Source organism: Chiloscyllium punctatum, chromosome 11 (assembly GCF_047496795.1).
Source record: "Chiloscyllium punctatum isolate Juve2018m chromosome 11, sChiPun1.3, whole genome shotgun sequence".
Lineage (NCBI taxonomy): Eukaryota > Metazoa > Chordata > Chondrichthyes > Orectolobiformes > Hemiscylliidae > Chiloscyllium > Chiloscyllium punctatum.
The window spans coordinates 80577203-80600810 of NC_092749.1; the positions used below are offsets into that span (position 1 = coordinate 80577203).

A 23608-nucleotide genomic window follows, 5' to 3' on the forward strand; every position below is an offset into this window, starting at 1 on the left:
AGAGTGTATATATGTGTGTGTGTGAGTGTAAAGGGGGTCTAAGTCTGTGAGAGGGTGCATGTGAGAGTGTGGGAGTGTGTGTGTGTCTGTAGGAGTGTGCGTGTGGAGTCTGGGTTACGGGGTTGTGAGTGTCTGTGGGAGACAGTGTATATGTGTGAGTGTAGAGGGGTCTAAGTCTGTGAGAGTGTGTGTGTGTGGTGGTGGTCACCTGTAGTGTGACATGAACCCAAAGTCCTGGTTGAGGCCCTCCCTACGGGTACCAAACTTAACTATCAACCTCTGCTCGGCCACTGTTCGCTGCTGCCTCTCCCGAAGTCCACCTTAGAGGATGGTCACCCGAAGATCAGAGGGCGAATGTCCTGGATCACTGAAGTGTTCCCCAACTGGGAGGGAACACTCCTGTCTATTAATTGTTGTGTGGTGCCCATTCATCCGTTGCCATAGCCTTTGCTCGGTTTCACCAATGTACCATGCCTCAGGGCATCCTTGCTTGCAGCGTATGAGATAGACAACGTTAACTGAGTTGCATGAGTACCTGCCACGTACATGGTGGGAGGTGTCCCCATGGTGGTATCCATGTCCACACTCTGACACGTCTTGCAGCGCCTACCGTGACAGGGCTAAATGGAGTTATCCTGAAAGCCACGTAGCTTGCTACCAAAAATGATCTACTTGTGGTTTGATGGTTATTTAAAGGCAAGCAGTGGAGGTGTGGGAAAGGTCTTAGCGAGGTGCACATCCTCAGTGATAATGTCTTGCAGGCCGCGAAGAACATGGTGTAGTTTTTCGGCTCCTGGGAAGTACTGAATAACGAAGGGTACCCTGTTGGTTGCAGCACGTGTCTGTCCCCTGAGGAGGTCAGAACGGTTCCTTGCTGTGGCACATCAGAACTGGCGGTCGATGAGTTGAGCATCGTACCCTGTTCTTGTGAGGGCATCCCTGAGTACTTCCAAGTGCCTGTCATGTTCCTCCTCATCTGAACAGATCCGGTGTATGCGTAGGGCTTATCCATAGGGGATGACTGTTTTAATATGTTTTAGGTGGAAGCTGGAGAAGTATAGCATTGTGAGGTTGTCTGTGGGTTTACGGTAGAGTGTGGTGCTGAGGTGCCCATCCTTGATGGTATTTTTCAATGTATAATTTCAGTTACATCACACTGTAAACTTTTTGCTAAAAATTCTGTGTCTTAGAATTGCGTACTCCACAACCACCTGATGAAGGAGCAATGCTCCGAAAGCTAGTGCTTCCAATTAAAACTGTTAAGACTTAACAATTAAGACTATAACCTGGTGTCATGTGATTTTTAATTTTGTACACCCCAGTCGAATACCGGCATCTCCAAATCATGCGGAACCTTAGTTGAGTGTGTGGCGCTGGAAAAGCACAGCTGATCAGGCAGCATTTGAGGAGCAGAAGAATTGATGTTTCGGGCATAAGCCCTTCATCAGGGAAGATGAAGGTTTTTTGCCCAAAATATCTTGAGTCTGATTTCCATCATCTGCAGCCCTCACTTTCGCCATGTGGAACCTCATCAAAGGCTTTACTGAAGTCTATATACACCACTTCAACTGCCCTACCCTCATCCACATGCTTGGCCACCTTCTCAAGAATCTCAATGAAGTTTGAGAGACATGACCATTGCTTGCCAGATGTTTATAAATCCTATCTCTTATAATCCTTTCCAAAACGGTTCCTACAACAGACGGAAGGCTCACTGGTCTATAATTACCTAGGTCATCTCTACTGCCCTTCTTGAACACAACACTTGCAATCCACCAGTCCTCTAGTATTAAAACTGTCGACAATGACAACTCAAAGATCAAGGCCAAAGGTTCTGCTATCTCCTCCGTAGCTTCCCAGAGAATCCTCAAATAAATGCCATCAGGCCCAGGGGATGGACTTACTTTTACACCCTCTAGAACTGATAACACCTCCTCTTTACTAACCTCAATCCTTTCTAGTTGAATAGCTCATATGCAGTGTTCTCCTCTGCAATACTCTCCTTTTCCTGAGTGAAAACAGATGAAAAATATTCGTTTAGCACCTCTCCGATCTTCATAGGGTCCACACACAACTTCCACTTCTGTCTTTGACTGGCCCTATTCCTACCCTAGTCATCCATTTATTCCTCACATACTTACAGAAAGCTTTAGGGTTCTCCTTTATTCTACCTGCTAAAGTCTGCTCACGTCCCTGCCTTGCTCTTCTTAACTCTCTCGTTAAATCACTCCTAGCTAATCTGTAACTCTTCATCCCTCATCTGAGCCATCTTGTCTCAACATCACATAAGCCTCCCTCTTCCGCTTAACAAGAGAGATACAATTTCTTTAGTAAACCACGGTTCCATTACTTTATCACTTCCTCCCTGCCTGACAGGGACATACCTATCGAGGATACGCAATATCTGTTCCTGAAACCAGCTCCACATTTCAACTGTCCCCATCCCCTTCATTTTGCTACCTCATTCTATGCGTCTTAAATCTTGCCTAATCACATTATAATCGCCCTTCCCCCATCTATAACTCTTAACCTGTGGCATGTACCTATCCCTTTCCATCGCTAAACTAAACTTAACTGAATTATGGTCATTCTTTCTAAAGTGCTCATCTAACACCAAATCAAACACCCGGCCTGGTTCATTACCCAAACACCAGATCCAGTACGGCCTCCCCTCTTGTCGGCCCTTTGACATACTGTGTCAGGAAACCCTCCTGCACACATTGGACAAAAACTGATCCAACCAATGCACTAGAGTTATAGCATTTCCAGTCAATGTTGGGAAGTTAAAGTCCCCCATAATGACCACCCTGTTCCTTTCATTCCTACCCAGAATCATTTTGCGAATCCTCTCCTCCACATCCCTGGAACTTTGTGGAGGCCTATAAAAAACTCCCAGCAGTGTGACCTCTCCTCTCCTGTTTCTAACTCAACTCATACCACCTCAGTAGACGAGTCCTCATCGAAAGTTCTTTCAGCCACCGTTATAAGAAGGCCACACCTCCCTCTCTTTTACTGCTTTGCCTGTTCTTAATGAAAGATTTAAACCCTGAAACCTGCATCATCCATTCCTCACCCTGCTCTATCCATGTCTCCAAAATGGCCACAAAATCAAAGTCCCAGGCACCTATCCAAGCTGCAAGCTCACCTACCCTATTCTGGATATTCCTGGCATTGAAGTAGACACACTCAAAATCAGCTTGCTGTCTGCCAGCACATTCCTGTGCCCATGAAATCCTGTCCATGTCCTCCCTACTCTCATCCTCCTGTGCACTGGAACAGATTCCCATCTCCCTGCTGAGCAAGTTTAAACCCACCCGAATAGCACTAGCAAATTTCCCACCCAGGATATTAGTACCCCTCTGGTTCAAGTGAAGACTGTCCTTTTTGTGGAGGTCCTACCTTCCCCAGAATGAGCCCCAGTTATCCATATACCTGAAACCCTCCCTCCTGCACCAACCCTGCAGCCATGTGTTCAGCTGATATCTCTTCCTATGACTCGCCTCGCTGTCATGTGGCACGGGTAACAAACTACAGATAACAGCTCTGTTTATTCTAGCTCTCAGCTTCCATCTTATCTCCTGAAATCCTGCCTTACATCCCTATCCCTCTCTCTACCTATGTCGTTGGTACCTATGTGGACCATGACTTGGGGTTGGTCACCCTCTCCCTTCAGGACCCCAGAGAATGATCAGAGACATCATGGACCCTGGCACCTGGGAGGCAACACACCAACTGTGAGTCTCTTTTGTTCCCAACAAACCTTCTATCTGACACTCTAACTATTGAGTCCCCAATGACTAACACTCTCCTCCTTTCTCTTCTGTGCCAGAGATCTGCACCTCAATGCATGCCCCTAGTAAGTCGTCGTTCCCAACAGTATCCAAACAGCATACTTGTTTCTCAGGGGAATGATCACAAGGGATCCCTGCACTGACTGCTGTTTCCCCCTTCCAACAGATTCCCAAGTTTCTTCATTCTGAGGAGTAACTACTTCCCTGTGTTCCCGGTTAGGTGAATTGGTCATGCTAAATTGCCTGTAGAGTTAGGTGCATTAGTTAGGGGGAATGGGTCTGGGTGGGTTACTCTTTGGAGAGTCGGTGTGAACTAGTTGGGCCGAAGGGCCTGTTTCCACACTGTAGGGAATCTAATCAAATCTAATCTTAAATTCTTACCGATCACAGATTCTGCCTCCTGAATGATCCAAAGTTACAAAGAACAAAAAACATTTCCAGCCCAGGAACAGGCCCCTTCCGCCCTCCAAGCCTGAGCCAATCAAAATCCACTGTCTAAACCTGTCGCTCAATTCCTAAGCATCTGTACCCCTCTGCTACCCACCTACTCATGCGTCTGTCCAGACGCATCTTGAATGAATCTACCATGCCTGCCTCTACTACCTGTGCAGGCAACACGTTCCAGGCATCTATCACCCTCTGTGTAAAGTACTTGTTGCATGTATCCCCTTAAAACTTTTCACCTCTCAACCTTGAAAGCATGATTTCTCGTTATTGAATCCTTCACCCCGGGAAAAAGCTTATCCCTATCTACCCTTCATGATTTTGTAGACCTCAATCAGGTCCCCCCTCAGTCTTGTTTTTTCTAATGAAAACAATCCTAATCTACAAAAATGAAGATTGAAGGGGGACCTGATTGAGGTCTATAAAGTCATGAAGGGTTCCTCCACTAATGGCGTCCCTCACCTCAAACATCATGCAGAAGGAACATTCCTCTCCCTGCACTGCCATTCCTGCTAGTCCCTGATCAGAAAATAAAAATGAAGAGAAACTTACCTGATGTGTCCCTGGTGTTTAAGGTCGGAGGAGGTGGATAGGTGGTATGCCCTACAAGGGTAGGGTCTTGGGTTTAGAAAACCCTCATTATATAGCTGAAGGGAAACAAAAAGTCTCTCCTTTCCCAGAAACCTCTGCTCTCCAATGTCAGATGTAAACATTTAAATTAGTGACTTACCTTTCCCGGCAGGCCCTGGACCAAGCTCCCGCTCTTCCAGCTGCTGAAATCAGAATGGAGGGCTCCGACGCTAGAGGTAAGGTTTTAAAGATTTAAATGAGTGACTCACCTTTCTTAGCAGGCCCCTGGTCAAAGCTCCTGTTCTTCCTGCTGCTGAAAACAGAATTGGAGGAATGGAGCCCAAATGCATCTGGGAGCATGCACAGAATCAATGTGCAACTCTGGTTTGCGCTGCTCCAATGCTTTTCTGACCATCAGAAAATCTAAGTTGTTGTGTTAGGAGTATGCACAGATATAACTGACTAACAAACAAGAAACAGTCAGGATAAATAGGTTAATTTCAAGCTGGCAACATCTATTAGCATTGGGTGCCTTACGGTCTGTATTACAATCTATGCTAATTAGTTGGCTGAATGGACAAAATGTATTACAGCAAAGTTTGCAAGTGATAAAAGATAGGCATTTTGTGATGTGGAAATAAAAGGATGGAATTTTCCTTGCCCACCCAGAGTTTTTAAAAGGGTGGGCAGTAAAATTTTAATTTCCCAAGGGCAGGCTAAAGTTTGGTTTAAATTCTCAAAAACCTTCAGACAGTTTTCTGGAACCTGTTTTTATCATTTTATGGTAACTCATTAACGCATCGACTTGCTGCAATTACACTCACAAGTTCCCCTTAGCAAATGTAGAAAATCCATGTGTTCATAACTCTGGCTGATGACTGATATGAGGGGAAATCCAGTGGGATTGACTTCTTCCTATAAGTTCTAGTGAGTGGAAACAAAAAAAAACCAAAGATTGCTGGAAAAACTCTGCAGATCTGATAGCATCTATGAAGAGAAATCACAATTAACATTTCAGGTCCAGCGACCCTTCTTCAGAACTGTTAGATGCTCACCTATGACACCACTTTCATGATACGCCACAGGATCTTACCATTTACCGGAATTAAACTCCACCTGCTATTCCTCAGCCCACTAGCCCGATTAACCAAGATTCTGTTGTACTCTTAGATAACCTTGTTCATTTTCCACTATACTACTAATTTTCGTGTCATCTGCAACCTTACTAACCATGTCTCCTGTATTCCCATCCAAATTGTTTATATACATGACAACAACCATTGACCCAGCACCCACCCTTGTGACACACAGCTGCTCACAGGCCTCCAGGACAACAACCCTCTACCATCACTCTCTGTCTCATACTGTCAAGCTATTTTTTATCCAATTAGCTAGCTCTTCTTGGATCCCATGTGATCTAATCTTACTAACTAGTCTATCATGCCATACTTGGTTGAAGGCTTTGCTAAACTCCACGAAGACAACATCCGCCTCTCTGCTTACATCAGTCTTCTTGGTCAGCTCTTCAAAAGCTCAATCAAATTTGTGAGACACAATTTCCCATGCACAAAGCCAATGCTGACTATTCCTAATCAGTCCTTGCCTTTCCAAATGTATATTGGACCTGTCTGTCAGAATCCCCTTCCACAACTTAGTCACCTTCTGATGTCAGGATCATCATTCCCAGACTTTTCCTTGCAGCCTTTGCTAAATAATGTCATAATATTAGTTACCCTCCACTCTTTTGCACCTCACCCATGGCTGTTAATGACCCAAATATCTGTACTGAAGGTCCTGCAATTTTTTCCCGAGCTTCCCACAATGTCCTGGAATAAACTTGATCAGTTCCCAGGTAGTTACTCACATCTATGGGCTCTAAGACCTCCAGTACCTCCTCTTCCGTAATGTGGACTCTTTTCAAGACATCAGTATTTATTTCTCCGAGTTTCCCCGCTTCTATGTCTTTCTCCTTGATAAATACTGACAAGAAATACCCTTTTAGGATCTCACCTGCTTCCTGCGACTGCACACATATATGGCATTTTCTTCTTAGATAATCTTTTAACCTCAAAGTACATGTAGAATCTCTTTGGATTCTCCTTTACCTTATCTGCCAAAGCTAAATCATTCACCCTTTTTGCCCTTCTGATCTCCCTCTTCACTGTATTCCTAAACCCCCCATACTGCTCAAGGGATTCACTTGATCCCAGCTGCTGTTATCTGACTTATGCCTACTGCTTTTTCTTGAACAGACCCCGAGTAATTCAGTGTTCCCTCCTCCTGCCAGCCTTGTCCTTCACACTAACAGGAACGTGCTGACTCAGAACTCTCATTATCTGACTTTTGAAAGCCTCTCACTAGCCAAATATCTCTTTAATTGCGAACAGCCTCCCTCCACCAACCTACTTTTGAAAGTTCCAGTCTGATACCATCAAAAATAGCCTTGCCCCAAATTAGAACTTAAACTTGTGGACCAGGTCTATCCTTTTCCATAACTATTCATGACATGAAAGGGTTGTGGTTAACGGGAAAGGTTGGGTCTATTGGAATTAAGAAACATAATTCATCTTACTGAAAGAGATTAGATTCTAAAGAGGGTTAACAGCATATGTATTGAAAGATTGTTTCCCCTTGTGGGAGATTCTAGAATCTAAAGAGCACTTAAGGAAAATGTGGAACCTATCAAAGATAAAAAGAAAAATTGTGTGAAAATGCAGAAGATATGGGAGGAATTTTAAATTAATTTTTTGCCTCCGTATCTAGAAAGGAAAGGGGTGATGCGGATATAGTGATCCGATATGACCATTGAGAAAGATGAACAAAATAATTATAATGAAAGAGAAAGTGTTAAAGGAATTGGAATAAAGGTCACATAGATTATTCCCTAGGATGCTAAAGGTGGTCAGGGAGGAAACAGCAGATGGTGGGGTGGAGCATAAGACATAACGGTGGGTCAGTGGCAAAATAGATAACGCGCCTGACTACGGATCAAAAGGTTGTACGTTCCAGTTCTACCTGGCTCAACTGTAATGTACTAATTTGACCCTGTCTAATGTTGGCGGTTGCCTGTCAGGCGCTGTAGGGATGTGGCCAATGTGTTTTTCAGGGGCAGCACGATGTCTCAGTGGTTTGCACTGCTGCCTCACAGCACCAGAGTCCCAGGTTCAATTCCAGCCTCGGGCGCCTGTCTGTGTGGCGTTTGCACATTCTCCTCGTGTCTGGATGGGTTTCCCCCAGGTGCTTTGGTTTTCTCCCACAGCCCAAAGATGTGCAGATCAGATGAATTGGTCATGTTAAATTACCCATAGTGTTAGGTACATCAGTCAGAAGGAAATGGGTCGGAGGGTCGGTGTGGACTTGTTGGGCCGAAGGGCCCGTTTCCACACTGTAGGGAATCTAATCTAATCTAATCATGCTCTGAGAATTATTTTCCAATCTTCACTAGACAGAGGTGAGGTGCTGAAGAATTGCAAATATGTTTCTGACATTTCAAAATGCTGAACGATTATAAGACAGTTAGTCTTACTTCAGTGGCAAATTGTTAGAAGAAATCCTGAAAGCTCAAATACCCCGTCACTTAGAAAGACATGGAATGGTCAAGGATAGTCAGCATGCTTTGTTAGGGGAAAGTCATTCCTCACAAATTTGTTTGAATTCTTTGAGGAAGTGACAAGGAGGATTGATGAGTCTAGTGCAGTGATGTTGTCTACATGGATTTTAGTAAGGTATTTGACAAGGTCCCACATGGTAGGCTGGTCAAAAAAGTAAAGGACAATGTGTCAAAATGGATCCAAAGTTAGTTAGTGAAAGGAAACAAAGAGTAATGGTCAATGGTTGCCCTTGCAAACAGAAAGCTGATTAAAGTGGTGTTCTGCAGGGCTCGGTCTGTTTTATACATTAACGATTTAGACTTGAATGTTGGGGACACAACATTTGCAGATGACAGAAAAATTGGCCATGTAGAGGATACAGATGGTTGGTAAGTGGGCAAGAAAGTGGCAGATGAAGTTCAACTCTGATTAGTGTGACACAATGTATTTAAGGAGGACAAACATGAAAACAAATATGCAATAAATGGGAATATACTGAGAAGGGTAGATGAAACTAGAGATTAGATTAGATTAGATTACTTAGTGTGGAAACAGGCCCTTCGGCCCAACCAGTCCACATCGACCCTCCGAAGAGCAACCCACCCAGATCCTCTTCCTTCTAACTAATGCACCTAACATTATGGGCATATTAGCACAGACAATTCACCTGACCTGCACATGTTTGGACTGTGGGAGGAAACCAGAGCACTCGGAGGAAACCCACACAGACAGGCGCCCAAGGCTGGAATCGAACCTGGTACCCTGGTGCTGTGAGACAGCAGTGCTAACCACTGAGCCACTGTGCTGACCACATCTTGGCTTGCAAGTGCACAGGTCCCCACAGGTAAATAAGGTTGCAAAGAAGACATATGGAATGCTTTCATCATTGACAGAAGTATAGAATGTTGGAATTGTGTAAGATACTGGTGAGGCTACAACTGGAGCATTGTGTGCTGTTCTAGTCACTACATTACAGGAAGCTCACAGTTACTCTGGAGAGTGTGCAGAGAAGATTTAGTGGAATGTTGCCAGGCTGGAAAGTTGAAGATACAAGGAGAGGTAGGGCTGTTTTCTTTGGAACAGAGAAGGCTGACAAGTGACATGATCAATGTATACAAAATTGTGAGTGATACAGAGTAGATAGATGGAATCTGTTTCCCTTGACAGAGTTCTCAAAAATCAGGGGTGATAGATTCAAGCAAAGTGACAGAGGATTACATGGGATATGAGGAAAAACTATTTTTTGTAGTGGGTGGTGGGCATCTGGAATTCGCTGCCTGAGATGGTGGTGGAGGCAGAGACCCTAAACTCTTGTAAGATGAACCTGGATCTGTGCCTTAGGTACTTAGAGCTGCAGGGCTATAGACCATGTGCAGGACGATGAGATTAGAAAGGACATCTCTGGGGCGTCTTTGGGTTGGCATGGATAAGTTGAGCCAAATGCTCATTCCCCCTTCTGGGTTGCACCATTTCTATGCACCATTTCAGAACCTGGTTTCAAAGTAAGGGGGGGGGTCTATAATTGACGGTAGATTAGACTAGATTTCCTACAATATGGAAACAAGCCCTTCAGCCCAACAAATCCACACCGACCTTCCAAAGAGTAACCCATCCAGAACTATTCCCCTACATTTACCCCTGACTAATGTAGCTAACAATATGAGCAATTTAGCATGGCCAATTCACCTAACCTGCACATCTTTGGATTATGGGAGGAAACCCACGCAGACACGGGGAGAATGTGCAAACTCCACACAGACAGTCGCCCAAGGTGGGAATTGAACCTGGGTCCCTGGTGCTGTGAGGCAGCAGTGCTAACCACTGAACCACTGTGGCGCCCCCTGAGCCACCGTGCTGCCATAGAGATAAGGAGAAATTTCTAGTCTCAAATTGTCAATCCTGTTTGTAATTGTCAACCCAGAAAGCAGTGGAAGCTGGGTCACTGAATGTATTCAAGACTGCATTAGATAGATTTTGAAGGGTACTTGTAGAAGTTGTGAACTTGTGTAAAATTGCAAGATTATGAAATGGGAGAAGCATTACATGGTCCCTTTAAAAGATGGTGTGCTTTTTCTAGGCTTGGAGAGTCTAAACAATGTCTGCAGGCAGCAGCAGTTTTCTTGAAACTGAAATGTGTGCATTCAAAGACCAAAACAATAGTTTTGAACTCTAGCCAAATAATTTGAACCAGGCCTTTGGTTATCACAAATTTATTAAAGTTAAATTTGATGATTTTGACAACTTAAAACCAAACTGATTGTAAAGAAATTAATAGGTCACCAAGGACACAAAAAAAAGGGACATTTGGAAAATCAGGCAGGGGAAACAGCCATCTGCCAACAGTTAACAACCATTATTTTGAAGGAAAGAATTATTGGCTCTCACAAAATTCTCTAAGCCTCAGAGTAAGAAACATCTAAATAAAGGTATCGCAGCACTCTTAGCTAATATTCCCAGCAAAAGACTTCAATGGACAAGGTGCCCTAACCAAAGAATTCAACTGTGAAGGCATTCCTGAAAGAAGATGAACAGAGAATTCACACAAAGGTCCAGAAGATGCATCCTAGCTGTAATTTTGAAGAGACTAAATTCTATTGTTTTGCTATTTAAATGAGCTTTGTATTTATTGAAACAGCACACCAATAGAATTCCGTTCAGTTAGTAGTTCAAGGGGAATTGTTTGGCTGTTAGTGATTCTGTTAATTTGGTCATAGTTGGAATTATATAAATAAATTGTAACTTATTGATTATAGAGTGAGTGAAAGGATTTCATTTTATTTAATCACTCCTTCATAATATCAGAAAGTGGAAATAAGATCGTTATTAGATGAGCTAATTAAATGGCCTATTCCTGCTCACATTTCTTATGTTCTTACATTCCTATTGGGTGCCATCTGCAGCACTAATCTGTGGAGAACACCACTTCCCATCTTCTGTCACTCTTTATTCACATTCTCTGTTTTCTATCTTGTTGCAAGGATTGAAGATAACGGCTTTGGTCTTTCCAGTATTGTAATCAAATGAAATTTCTAGTTGCCTAGTATTGAGTGTCAGACATGCAGTCACACAATTTAGACAAGGATGATGAAAGACAGCAGTGGTGAGATATGCAATGTACTAAACATGTGGGAACTGTTTTACACACCATGCCCTTGAGAGACAGTGCACAGATGAGAAATGGAAGAGGGCCAAGGATTTTGTTTTGGGGATAAGATAATGATGTAGGAACAAAAAAATTTTGCCACTGTAGTTAATTTTCTGGCTAGGAATGGATAGACAGGGTAGATTCAGGTGAATGTAATCCCATTCAAACAGTATGAGAGAAGCACTGGAGGAGGAGGAGGAGGAGGTAGTCAACCCTATGCCAAGCTGCAGGTACATTAAAATGGATAGTTTATCCAAGTGCCCGTCACAGTACTTGTGATTTTAACAAAAACCTTTTTGGTACTGAAAAACAGTGCAAACCTAATCAGATAATTTATACATGTTCCTGGAAAGATGAGCGTGGATTTTCACAGGTAGCGGTCTATTTAAGGGCTTTAGGGTGAAAACGACACTTGGAAAGGGAGCAGTAGTTTGTAACAACTGAGGGATCAAGGCACGGTCTTTAAGAGGAAATGTGAATAAGCAGACAGTATTAGAGAACAAAGTATCATTAACAATATAAAATAACAAAGATAACCCAAATGGAAAATTTGATGGTTTGTAGGACTGGATAGTAGGAATAGGATCAAGAAACAAAAGACTTTAGTTTATATATGACCTTTCATTCACTGATGTCGTGGAGCTCTTTCGAAGTACTTAAGTAGCTATGAACTGTAGTCACTGTTCAGAGGTAAAAAAACACTGCTGCTAATTTGTGCACAGCAAAGTCTTAGAAAAAGCACTGTGATAATGATCAGAAATTTATTTTTGTAATATTGACTAAGCCATACATAAGGACACTAGGATAATCCTCCTGATTGCCATTACAATGTATCTTTTAAAGACTACAGCAGAAAGGATGTCTCATCTGAAGAAGAGCTGATAGTACTGCAATAACGTTTCTGACTTATTAACCTTGAAACAATCATACTTGTCTGAATATCATCACTAAATCAGAGATCTAATGAAAAGAGCCCTTCGGTCTATCAAGTCTGAACCAGTCAAAATCAAGCACCTAACTACTCTAATCCCATTTTCAGCACTTGGTTCATAGCCTTGCATGACTCAACACCACAAGTGCACATCTAAATATTATAAATGTAATGAGGTTTTCTGCCTCTGCCACTGTTACATGCTGTTACATATACCAGTTTAACTTCTTATGAAGTATAAATATTTTACAGGTTGGTAAAACTTCCATGAGCATAGAAACAGAAATCTGCTTCTGAAGCATTGTTCACCCTCTGTATAAAAGTTTGTAATGTGGTAACAAGATTCCAAGTTGAATATAGAGAATAAACTTTTATTACAACATGCAAATTACAATGAATTAATTACGAAAACAATGTGTGCTCTGAGAATCGTATTATAATTAACTATTAAGGAACAAACAATTCATTCAACTCATTAAAACACTGAGGAGAGCAATCCAACTCAATCCATTCCCACTTTCAAACCCAACAGACCAACACATTTATTTACCTCAAGCGTCCATCCAATTTCCTCTTGAAATCAGTGACCCATTTTTATTAACATCATAGTTCTCAGTCAGTACCATTAAAAAGTTCTCCTTCCAACATCGCTTTCCAAACATCTTAAATCTGAACAAGTGATAGTTGTAGGGGATTCCATAATTAGGGGAACAGATAGTATCCTCTGCAAGCAGGATCGAGAGTCGCACATGGTATATTGCCTGGCAGGTGCAAGGGTGAGGGACATCTCTAACTGGCTTGAAAGGATATTGGAGAGGGAGGGGGAGCATCCAGTTGTTGTGGTCCACAACGGGACAAACAACATAAGTAAGACTCTGAAAGAGGACCTATTTTGAGATGATCAGAAACTAGGAACTAAATTTAAAGAACAGGCTCTCGAGAGTTATAATCTCCAGATTATTGCCTGAGCCACATGCAAATTAGCATAGGGACATGAGAAAAAGGGAAATAAATACGTGGCGAGAGTGCTGCAGGAAAGAGGGGTTCCTTTTCATGGGGCATCAATTTCAGAACTGAAGGGATGTGTACCGTTGGGATAGTCTACACCTAAACCAAGCTGGGACCAATTTTCTCGCGAGAAGGGTAAATAGGATGGTCAAATGGACTTTAAACTAGCAAGCGAAGGAGAAGGGAAGGGTAAAACTCCAAATAGTATAATGACCAATTGGAAACAAAGCAGATAGATTCAACTGCGTGAAAAATATGAAAAAAATGAAAAGAACGGAGAACTCAGGAGATGTTATTAAAGTCTCCAGCACATAAAATAGGATAGTGTTTGGAAAAGGTTAGGAATTAAACTTCAAGCACACTGGATAAACAAGTGACAATGAGAAGAGGGACAGTCAGTTCGAGACTGAAGGTGTTGTATCTGAATGCATGCAGTGTACAAAATAAGGTAAATGAGCTGGTGGTGCAGATCAAAATTGGCAGGTATGACATGGTGGGCATCATAGAGACATGGCAAGGGGCGGCACGGTGGCACAGTGGTTAGCACTGATGCCTCACAGCGCCAGAGACCTGGGTTCAATTCCCACCTCAGGCGACTGACTGTGTGGAGTTTGCACATTCTCCCCATGTCTGCGTGGGTTTCCTCCGGGTGCTCCGGTTTCCTCCCACAGTCCAAAGATGTGCAGGTCAGGTGAATTGGCCATGCTAAATTGCCCGTAGTGTTAGGTAAGGGGTAAATGTAGGGGTATGGGTGGGTTGCGCTTCGGCGGGGCGGTGTGGACTTGTTGGGCTGAAGGGCCTGTTTCCACACTGTAAGTAATCTAATCTAATCTAATCTAATCTAGAACTGGGAGTAAATATCCAAGGATATACGTCCTATCAAAAAGACAGGCGTGTGGGCAGAGGAGAGTGGGTTTGCCTTAATAGTGAAAAATGAAATTAAATCAATAGTGAGAAACAAAGTAGGGTCAGATAATATATAGAGCAGAAAATGTGTTGCTGGAAAAGCGCAGCAGGTCAGGCAGCATCCAAGGAACAGGAGAATCGACGTTTCGGGCATAAGCCCCGAAACGTCGAATCTCCTGTTCCTTGGATGCTGCCTGACCTGCTGCGCTTTTCCAGCAACACATTTTCAGCTCTGATCTCCAACATCTGCAGTCCTCACTTTCTCCTCAAATAATATATAATCTGTATGGATACAGCTGAGAAGCCACAAAGGTAAAAACCCGTACTGGGGTTTATGTACGGGTCTCCAAACAGCAGTCAGCATTTGGGGCACACGATACACCAGGAGATAGGAAAGGTGTGTAAGAAAGGCAAGGTTTCAGTGATCAAGGGGAACTTCAATATGCAGGCAGACTGGGAAAGTCAGGTTGGTAGTGTATCACATGAAAAAGAATTTGTGAAATGGCTTTTTGGAGTAGCTTGTGTTGTAGCCCACTACAGAACAAGCAATTCTGAATTTAGTGTTGTGCAATGAGGCAGACTTGATAAGGGAGCCGAAGGCAAAGGAAGCCTTAGGAGGCAGTGACCATAATATGATAGAATTTACTCTGCAATTTAAGAGGGAGAAGGTAGAATCAGATTGAAGACAGTTGAATAGAGGCAACTACAGAGAAATGAGGGTGGAAAGCCTACAAAAACGAACAGCGGACAACAAAAAAAAGGAGGGAGAAGATTAAATATGAGGGTAATCTGGCTGATAATATAAAAGTAGATGGCGAGAGTTTCATTAGATATATAAAGGGCCTGCTGGAAAATAACGCTGGAGTAGTAGTAGTTAGGAGCAAAGAAATGGCTGAAGAACTTAAATAAGTACTTAGATAGCAAAGAGATAGTGGAGGTGTTAGTGGAAACACTGGAGTCAGGGAGGGTCTCAGAGGACTTGAAAAATGCTACTGTAATTCATCTGTTTAAAAAGGGAGTAAGACAAAAGATGAGAAATTACAGGATGATTAGTCTGACCTCAGTCATTGGTAACATTTTTCTAATACTTGAAAGTGCATAGTAAAATAGGGTAAAATCAGCATGGTTTCATCAAAGGGAGGTCATGCTTGACAAATCTGTTAGAATTCTTTGAGGAGGTAACAAGCAAGTTAGACCAAAGAGAGCCAATGGGTTTTTTCTACCTGTATTCCAAAAAGCCTTTGACAAGGTGCTGGACCCATGGTGTTAGAATCTAGGTTAAAAGATTCGCTGTCTGGCAGAAAGTAGGAAATGGAGATGAAAGGTCCTTCTCAGGATGGCAACCTGTGACTAATGGTGATCCACAAGGGTCAGTTTTGGGACCTCATCTTTTCACTTTAGACATTAATGATCTGAGGACATTCTGGCTAAGTTTATAGATGATACAAAGATAGGTGGAGGGACAGCTAGTATTGAGGAAGCGAGGAAGGATTTAAGATCAAGTGTGTGGTGCTTGAAAAGCACAACAGGTCAGGCAGCATCCAAGAAGCAGAAGAATTGATGTTTCAGGCATAAGCCCTTAATCAGCAAGTCCTGTGCTTTTCCAGCACCACACTCTTGACTCTGATCTCCAGCATCTGTAGTCCTTGCTTTATCCCTGCAGAAGAACTTAGACAGGTTAGGAGAGTGGGCAAAGATGTGGCAGATGGAATATAACATGGCAAAGTATGAGGTCATGCACTTTGATAGGAAGACTGCAGGCATGGATTACTTTCTAAATTGGGAGAAAATTCAGAAATCTGAAGCTCAAACTTGACAGTTCTAGTCCAGGATACTCTTAAGGTAAACTTGCAGGTTGAGTCGGTAGTGAGGAAGACAGATACAATGTTGGCATTTATTTCAAGAGGACTAGAATGTAAAAGCAGGGATGTTCTCCTGAAGCTTTACAAAGCTCTGGTCAGACCACATTTAGAGCATCGTGAGTAAGTTTGGGCCTCAGACCTAAGGAAGCATGTACTGGCCCTGGAGCAGGTCCAGACGAGGTTCACGAGAATGATCCTAGAAATGAAAGGCTTAACATATGAGGAATATTTGAGGACTGTGGGTCTTTACAGAGTTTAGAAATTTGATGGGGGATCTAATTGAAACTTACAGAATTCTAAACGGCCAGGACAGATGATGATTCCATTGGCAGGAGAGACTAAGACCCACGGGCACAGACGTAGAGTAAAGGGAAGACCCTTTAGAACAGAGATAAGGAGAAAGTGATGAATCTATGGAATTCATTGCCACAGAAGGCTGTGGAGGCCAGGTCACTGAGTATATTTAATTCGGAGATAGATAGGTTCTTGATTGTCAAGGGCTACCGAGAAACTTATCAGCCACGAATGGCAGACCAGACTCAATGGGCCGAATGGCCTAATTTCTGCTCCTATGTCTTATAATCTTTCTGGATTCTCTATTCATTGTACAAGTTAACTGAACAATTTTTGTCTGACTCACCAAACCTTGTCATAATCTTTTCCAAGTCTATCAAAATTCCCTCAATCTCCTTTGCATTAACGACAACAAATTTGAACTTTGCCAACCTAACCTTGTGTCTATAATCCCTTATCCATGGGATCATTTTGCTAAATCTCGTCTCTATCCTGAAAGTTTCCTCATATCCTTCCTAAAAGGTGTGGTTAGTCCTGGATGCAGTATTGTACTTGAGGAATGGTCTAACCAATGTGTTACAAAGGTTCACCAAACATTCCTCTTCAGTACATAATATATCTATTTTTTTAAACCCAAAATCCCAAATACTTTGCATGACAAGCCTAATACCAACAATTATTCCATTCTAAATTTTCATGCTTCAATTTTAATTCTATTCATACCTGCTTTACCATCAGTTTTGGGGTCCATTATGACAAATTCTGGTCGAAGCTTGCTGATTCGCCTCCCTTTTAAAATAGGCACTAGTCCACCCAAGTATTCCAGGTACAGGGTGTAGCATGGGCCCCCTACCTCTGGGTCATCTTCTGTACGCTTCATGGTGCAATGCAGTCTTTCATTTCCTGCTGTCGGGTAACTGACAAAATCCCGCATATTATTTGGGTCTGGGATGGGAGGCTAAACAAAAATATAAGCAGTGATTACTAAAATAAATTTAATTATTAATCTTGCCATAGAAAAAAACCATACAGAACTGATGAATTTTCTTATCTGGTGTATGCTGGTCCACACCTAAAACCCAATCCTAATATTCATTCATTGCTCAGGTGCATCTGCAAAGTACAATTCACTCTAATCTGTTTCAAAAAATTTTTAAACAAATGCAGAGCTCTAAAATCATTTTTAGCAATTAAACATGCAAGTCTCAAAAGATATTGAGTACAATTTAATTATACAGAAAATAGAGCAGGTAAACATTGTGTCTTAGTGCTGCAAATCACAAAACATGGAAAACATCTTTTCTTTCAAAGGGATTTATGACAACTACTACAGATGGAACATTTCAAATCAACATTAATTTTACTAAATTATTGCCTAATTTAACTGTGACTTCATACCCATCAATAAATCAGTTAAGACTGCAAAAATACATTTTCATATGGAAAATAACCATTATAATACATGTCTTTCTTTCACCTTATCAGGATGATCTGGATTCAAAAGTAAAATTGTAGTGGTGGAAGAAAATTTAGTAATCAGCACTAATTTCCTCCATATTCTATTCTAGTGGGATGCAAGAGGAGAATACACACTTTAGCCACTGGTTTTCATTTGAAATTAAGATTTCTTAAGCTTCTATTTTGCATCAATAAGACTATAGTTGACTGAGCTGTTGATTTGACTGAAACTGAAGACAATCTGGCATGTGGTGCATAGCATTAAAAAGACCAACTTTATCAATACAGGGTCTTTGAATTGTGCTAGAGTCAGAATAATATAGGGTGCCACCTCAAGCTAATAGTGAATCAGACTATATGCACCATTTTCAGTGCTCATGACTTCTTTGTTCATTCTACTTCAAACATTTTGCCAGATTTAATGTACATTTTTGCAAGGTTTGTAGCTCAGGTTGAGGTTTAGGGTGTAGCTTTGCTCGCTGAGCTATACGTTTGATATCCAGACGTTTCATTACCTGGCTAGGTAACATCAGTGGCAACCTCCAAGTGAAGTGAAGCGAAGCTGTTTAGATTAGATTAGATTAGATTAGATTAGATTACATACAGTGTGGAAACAGGCCCTTCGGCCCAACAAGTCCACACCGCCCCGCCGAAGCGCAACCCACCCATACCCCTACATTTACCCCTTACCTAACACTATGGGCAATTTAGCATGGCCAATTCACCTGACCTGCACATCTTTGGACTGTGGGAGGAAACCGAAGCACCCGGAGGAAACCCACGCAGACACAGGGAGAACGTGCAAACTCCACACAGTCAGTCGCCTGAGGTGGGAATTGAACCCGGATCTCTAGCGCTGTGAGGCAGCAGTGCTAACCACTGTGCCACCGTGCCGCCCAGTCTCCTGTTGTCTCCTGTTTTCTATTTATATGTTTGTCCTGGATGGGGTTCCTCGGGTTTGTTGTGAAGTCATTTCCTGTTCGTTTTCTGAGGGGTTGATAGATGGTATATAGATCTTTGTGTTTGTTTATGGCGTTGTGGTTGGAGTGCCAGGCCTCAAGGAATTCTCTGGCAGGTCTTTGCTTAGCCTGTCCCAGGATAAATGTATTGTCCCAGTCGAATTGGTGGTTTTTTCATTCATGTGTAGGGCTACGAGGGAGAGAGGGTTGTGTCTTTTTGTGGCTAGCTGGTGTTCGTGTCTCCTGGTGACTAACTTTCTTCCTGCTTGTCCTACGTAGTGTTTGTGGCAGTCCTTGCATGGAATTTTGTAGATGACGTTGGTTTTGTCCATGGGTTGTACTGAGTCTTTTAAGTTTGTTAGTTTTTGTTTGAGAGTATTGGTGGGTTTGTGTGCTACTAGGATTCCGAGGGGTCTTAGTAGTCTGGCTGTCATTTCTGAAACTTCTTTGATGTATGGTAAGGCGGTTAGGTGGTTTCTGGCTGTGTTTGGTCTGCTTGTTGTGGTTTGTTCTTGAGGAATCTGTGGACTGTATTTTTTGAGTATCTGTTCTCCTTGAATATGTTGTTCTCCTCTGTTTTCCGAAGTTCGTCTGTGCTGCAGTGTGTGGTGGCTCATTGGAATAGTGTTCTGATACAGCTTCGTTTGTGTGTGTTGGGATGGTTGCTGGTGTAGTTAAGTATTTGGTCAGTGTTTGTCGGTTTTCTGTATAGATAGATTTAGATACCATCTCTCAAGCCCTCAGAAAATGAACAGGAAATGACATCACCACAAACCCTATCCAGGACAAACATATAAATAGAAAGCAGGAGACAACAGCTTCGCTTCACTTGGAGGTCGCCACTGATGATGTTACCTAGCCAGGCAATGAAACATCTGGATATAAAATCTACAACTCAGTGAACAAAGTTACATCCTTAATGTACATTATTCCCAAATATAAAAACAAAAACAGTCAGAAAAAAATAAAAAAAATTTTTTAATGGGTTCAAATCAGCCTTCAATACATGACTCAGTGTCAAAATGCAATTTCCAACTTCACAAGGACTTCTCACTGAGATACAGTTCCTACATAAACAGCCCATTACTACAAATGGTAAGTGATATAACTAACTCATAAAAGATGATCATCTGATAAATAAAACCTGAACACATACATTCAGGAAATCGATGATGCCCAAAGTATACATGAACCAAGGTCAATAGTTAGATTGCAACAAGTATCACAGCAATTCACTGTTATGAATAGCTGGACAGATTCTTTATCCAATAATATTTAGTCTGACAAAAAACTTGATATGCAAAAAGCCAATGTGGGTTCAGAACTGGTCATTGAAACAGACATGATCTTTACTGAGAAAACTTTCAAGAAGAAACCTCAGTATAGTTCACAAAATATAGTGTGAACTATACTGTAAACAGAAGAGCCTAGGGAAAAGTTGATGAGCAGAGAGATCTGGGGGTTCAGGACCACTGTACCCTGAAGGTGGCTGCACAGGTGGATAGAGTGGTCAAGGCAGCATATGGAATGCCTGCCTTCATCGGACAAGGTATTGAGTATAAGAGCTGGCAGGTCATGTTAAAACTGTACAAGACTTTGGTTCGGTCGCATTTAGAATACTGCGTACAGTTCTGGTCGCCACATTACCAAAAGGATGAGGGTGGAGAGGGTGCGGAAAAGGTTTACGAGGATGTTGCCTGGTATGGAAGATGCGAGCTATGAAGAGAGGTTGAAGAGGTTAGAATTGTTTTCACTAGAGAAAAGGAGGTTGAGGAGGGATTGGGGTCTACAAAATCATGAAGGGTATAGACAGAGTAGATAGAGTTAAGCTTTTTCCCAGGGTGAGGGATTCAATAATGAGAGGTTACGCATTCAAGGTGAGAGGTGAAACATTTAAGGGGGATACACACGGAAAGTATGCAGAGGGTGGTAGATGCCTGTAACGCATTGCCAGCAGAAGTAGTAGAGGTAGGCATATTAGATTCATTTAAGGTGCGTCAGGACAGATGCATGTGTAGTTGGGGAGCAGAGGGATACAGATGCTTAGGAATTGGGCGATAAGTTTAGACGGTTAATTTGGATCGGCTCAGGCTCGGTGGGCCGAAGGGCCTGTTCCTGGGCTATACTTTTTCTTTGTTCTTTCTTTCTTCTTAAACCTCCACATTTGATTTTGAAGACCTAATCAAATCCTTCGATATGATAAGCATACAGCTCCCCCTTCTTCAAAAATTAGTCGCCCACTGACACTATTCCAGATCACAAAATGTTTCCATTGTGAAATGAAAGAAAGAATCATCTACAGTAACATCAGACGGAGTAAAGAAAGATTGCAATTTTGGGGCTAATATTGTTTAGGATTCCCTCATGTCCAAATGACCTTCAGATCATGTTCTGCATTTTGCTAAGATTTACCTGGCCAGATAGAGAGATGTTCTGCAGGACTTGCTGCATTCGGACATAAACTGGCTCAGATTCTGAGGAGTCATGAATGGTGCTGAACATTGTACAATCGTCAGCGAACATCTCCAATCAGGCATAATGCTGGAAGGAAGGTCTTTGATGGACTAGTTGAAGACTGTTGGGCTGACATCACCCATAGATATGAGGACTCATAGATATGTCCTGGAGCTGAATTGTCTGACCTCCAACAACCACAGACATCATCTTTTGTGTTAAGTATGAATCCAATTAGTGGAAAGTTTTCACCATAATTTCCATTGACTCCAGTTTTACAAGTGTTCTATAATGCCATACAGAAGTCCTGTAGAACATTCGGGCTTGGGTTGGTTAGTGGAAAATAATGCTCATGCCATACTAGTGTCAGGCAACGACCGTTTCCAACAAGAAAGAATCCAATCAGTTCCCCTTAATGTTAAATAGCATTTACCATTGCCACAGTCCCCACTATTAACCTTCTGAAGTTTACCGTTGACCAGAAGTTTACACTCATATACTTTTGTAAATGTGAAGGCCCAGAGAGTCTCCGACCCAGAATTTATTCTGTGCCCTTGCTATCCTCTGTCCTTCTTGAATTGACACTCAACAGTCAGATTACTGCTTCATTCGCTAAGATAGTAATAAGCATAGGTAGAAATCAGGTTTCTTTGTGCATGTTTGACCTGATGCCATAGGACATCCTAGCTCTGGAGTCAATATTGAGTATTCTCATGGAAACTCCCTCCCAACTACAAGCAACTCCAGGCATCTGGTGTTGCTTGCCTGACAGCACATATCCAGAGATAGTATGGAAACATCTGGAATTTTTTCCCCAAGGTATAATTCAGTGAATAGGACTGTCAGGCTGATACTTGACTAGTTTGTGGGACAGCTTTCCCAATTTTGACACAAGCCCTCAGTTGCTAGCAGTGAGGACTTTGCAGAGTGAACAGGGCTGTGTTTGCTAATGTCAATGCTGGGTATTCTGTCCAATTTCGTTCTTCTTCTTAGACTTCCTAGCATTTTAAATCAAATGATTGGTCTAAAAGGTCATTCCAGAGAGTATTGGGCCTGAATTCACCTGAAAGCAAGGTTAGGTAAGAGCAAAAAGTTTTCTTTAAGATTAAAAAAAAACCAACATTCAGCCATTGTTCACCATAATACCATTACAAGATACGATATTGAACCAAAACAATGTTACAAAAACATTTTTCAAACTTTGAAACATTGAATAAGATACATAAAATCGAAAAAAATTGAAAACATTGTGTAAAGCTTATTAGTATTGCAAAACTCCTAATTCTAAGCAGTCTTTATTGAAACTTCCAGCCCTAATTTTACAACAATATTGTTCATTTAAGCATTAACCATCATTTCGCATTTGGACAGCCAATTGCAAAATACTGTTCAAATTAAGGTCAAAGAACTTATAGCATGGAAAAAAAGGCCCAATAATGCACTGTGGCTGTGCCATTCATCATGAACCCATCTATTCTAAAGCTATTTCTCAGCAATTGGCCAACAACCTCCATATGTCGTATTTCACATGCTCATTCAAATACTTGTTGCATGTCTTCAAGATTCCTGTCTCTCCCATCGTTCAGGCAGTGAGTTCCAGATATCCACCATACACTCATGAAAAACTTACTTCAAATACTCTCTAAACCTCCTACTCCTTATCTTAAAACTGTGACCCTGGATATTGATGGCACTACTAAGGATAAAGATTCCTCCCTATGTCCTGCATAACTCTGTACACCTCAGTCTAGACTCCCTCAGTCTCTCTGCTAAGGAAAAGGACCCCAACCTATCTAATTTATCCTCAGAGGTGAATCACTCCAGCCCAGGCAACCACCTGATGAATCTCCTTTCTACACCCTTCTGTGCAATCACATCGTTCCCAAAGTGTAGTGACCAGAACTGTACCCAGTATTCCAACTATAGCCAAAATAATATTATCCACGGCTTCATCATAATTTCCTTTGCTTGTTTTCAATGACTTGAGGATTAAAGGATTCCATAAACCTTATTAGCAAATTTATCTGAGTGTCCTAAGTTTGTGAGAAGATTTGTAGCTCGGGTGCTCTTTGTTGTGGTTCTGTTCGTTGAGCTGGGAATTTGTGTTGCAGACGTTTCGTCCACTGTCTAGGTGACATCCTCAGTGCTTGGGAGCCTCCTGTGAAGCGCTTCTGTGATGTTTCCTCCAGCATTTAT

At 42.1% G+C, this 23608-nt stretch overlaps 1 protein-coding gene across 2 annotated transcripts in view; it reads right to left on the bottom strand.

Moving 5' to 3' along the window:
• tulp4a (TUB like protein 4a) overlaps positions 1 to 23608 on the bottom strand; it is a 451862-nt gene that overhangs the window by 232396 nt on the left and 195858 nt on the right. For both annotated transcript variants that reach the window (XM_072581106.1, XM_072581105.1), the window contains one exon: positions 17265 to 17499. In XM_072581106.1, the coding sequence (XP_072437207.1) occupies positions 17265 to 17499 (235 nt within the window). The remainder of the gene's footprint in view (positions 1 to 17264; positions 17500 to 23608) is intronic.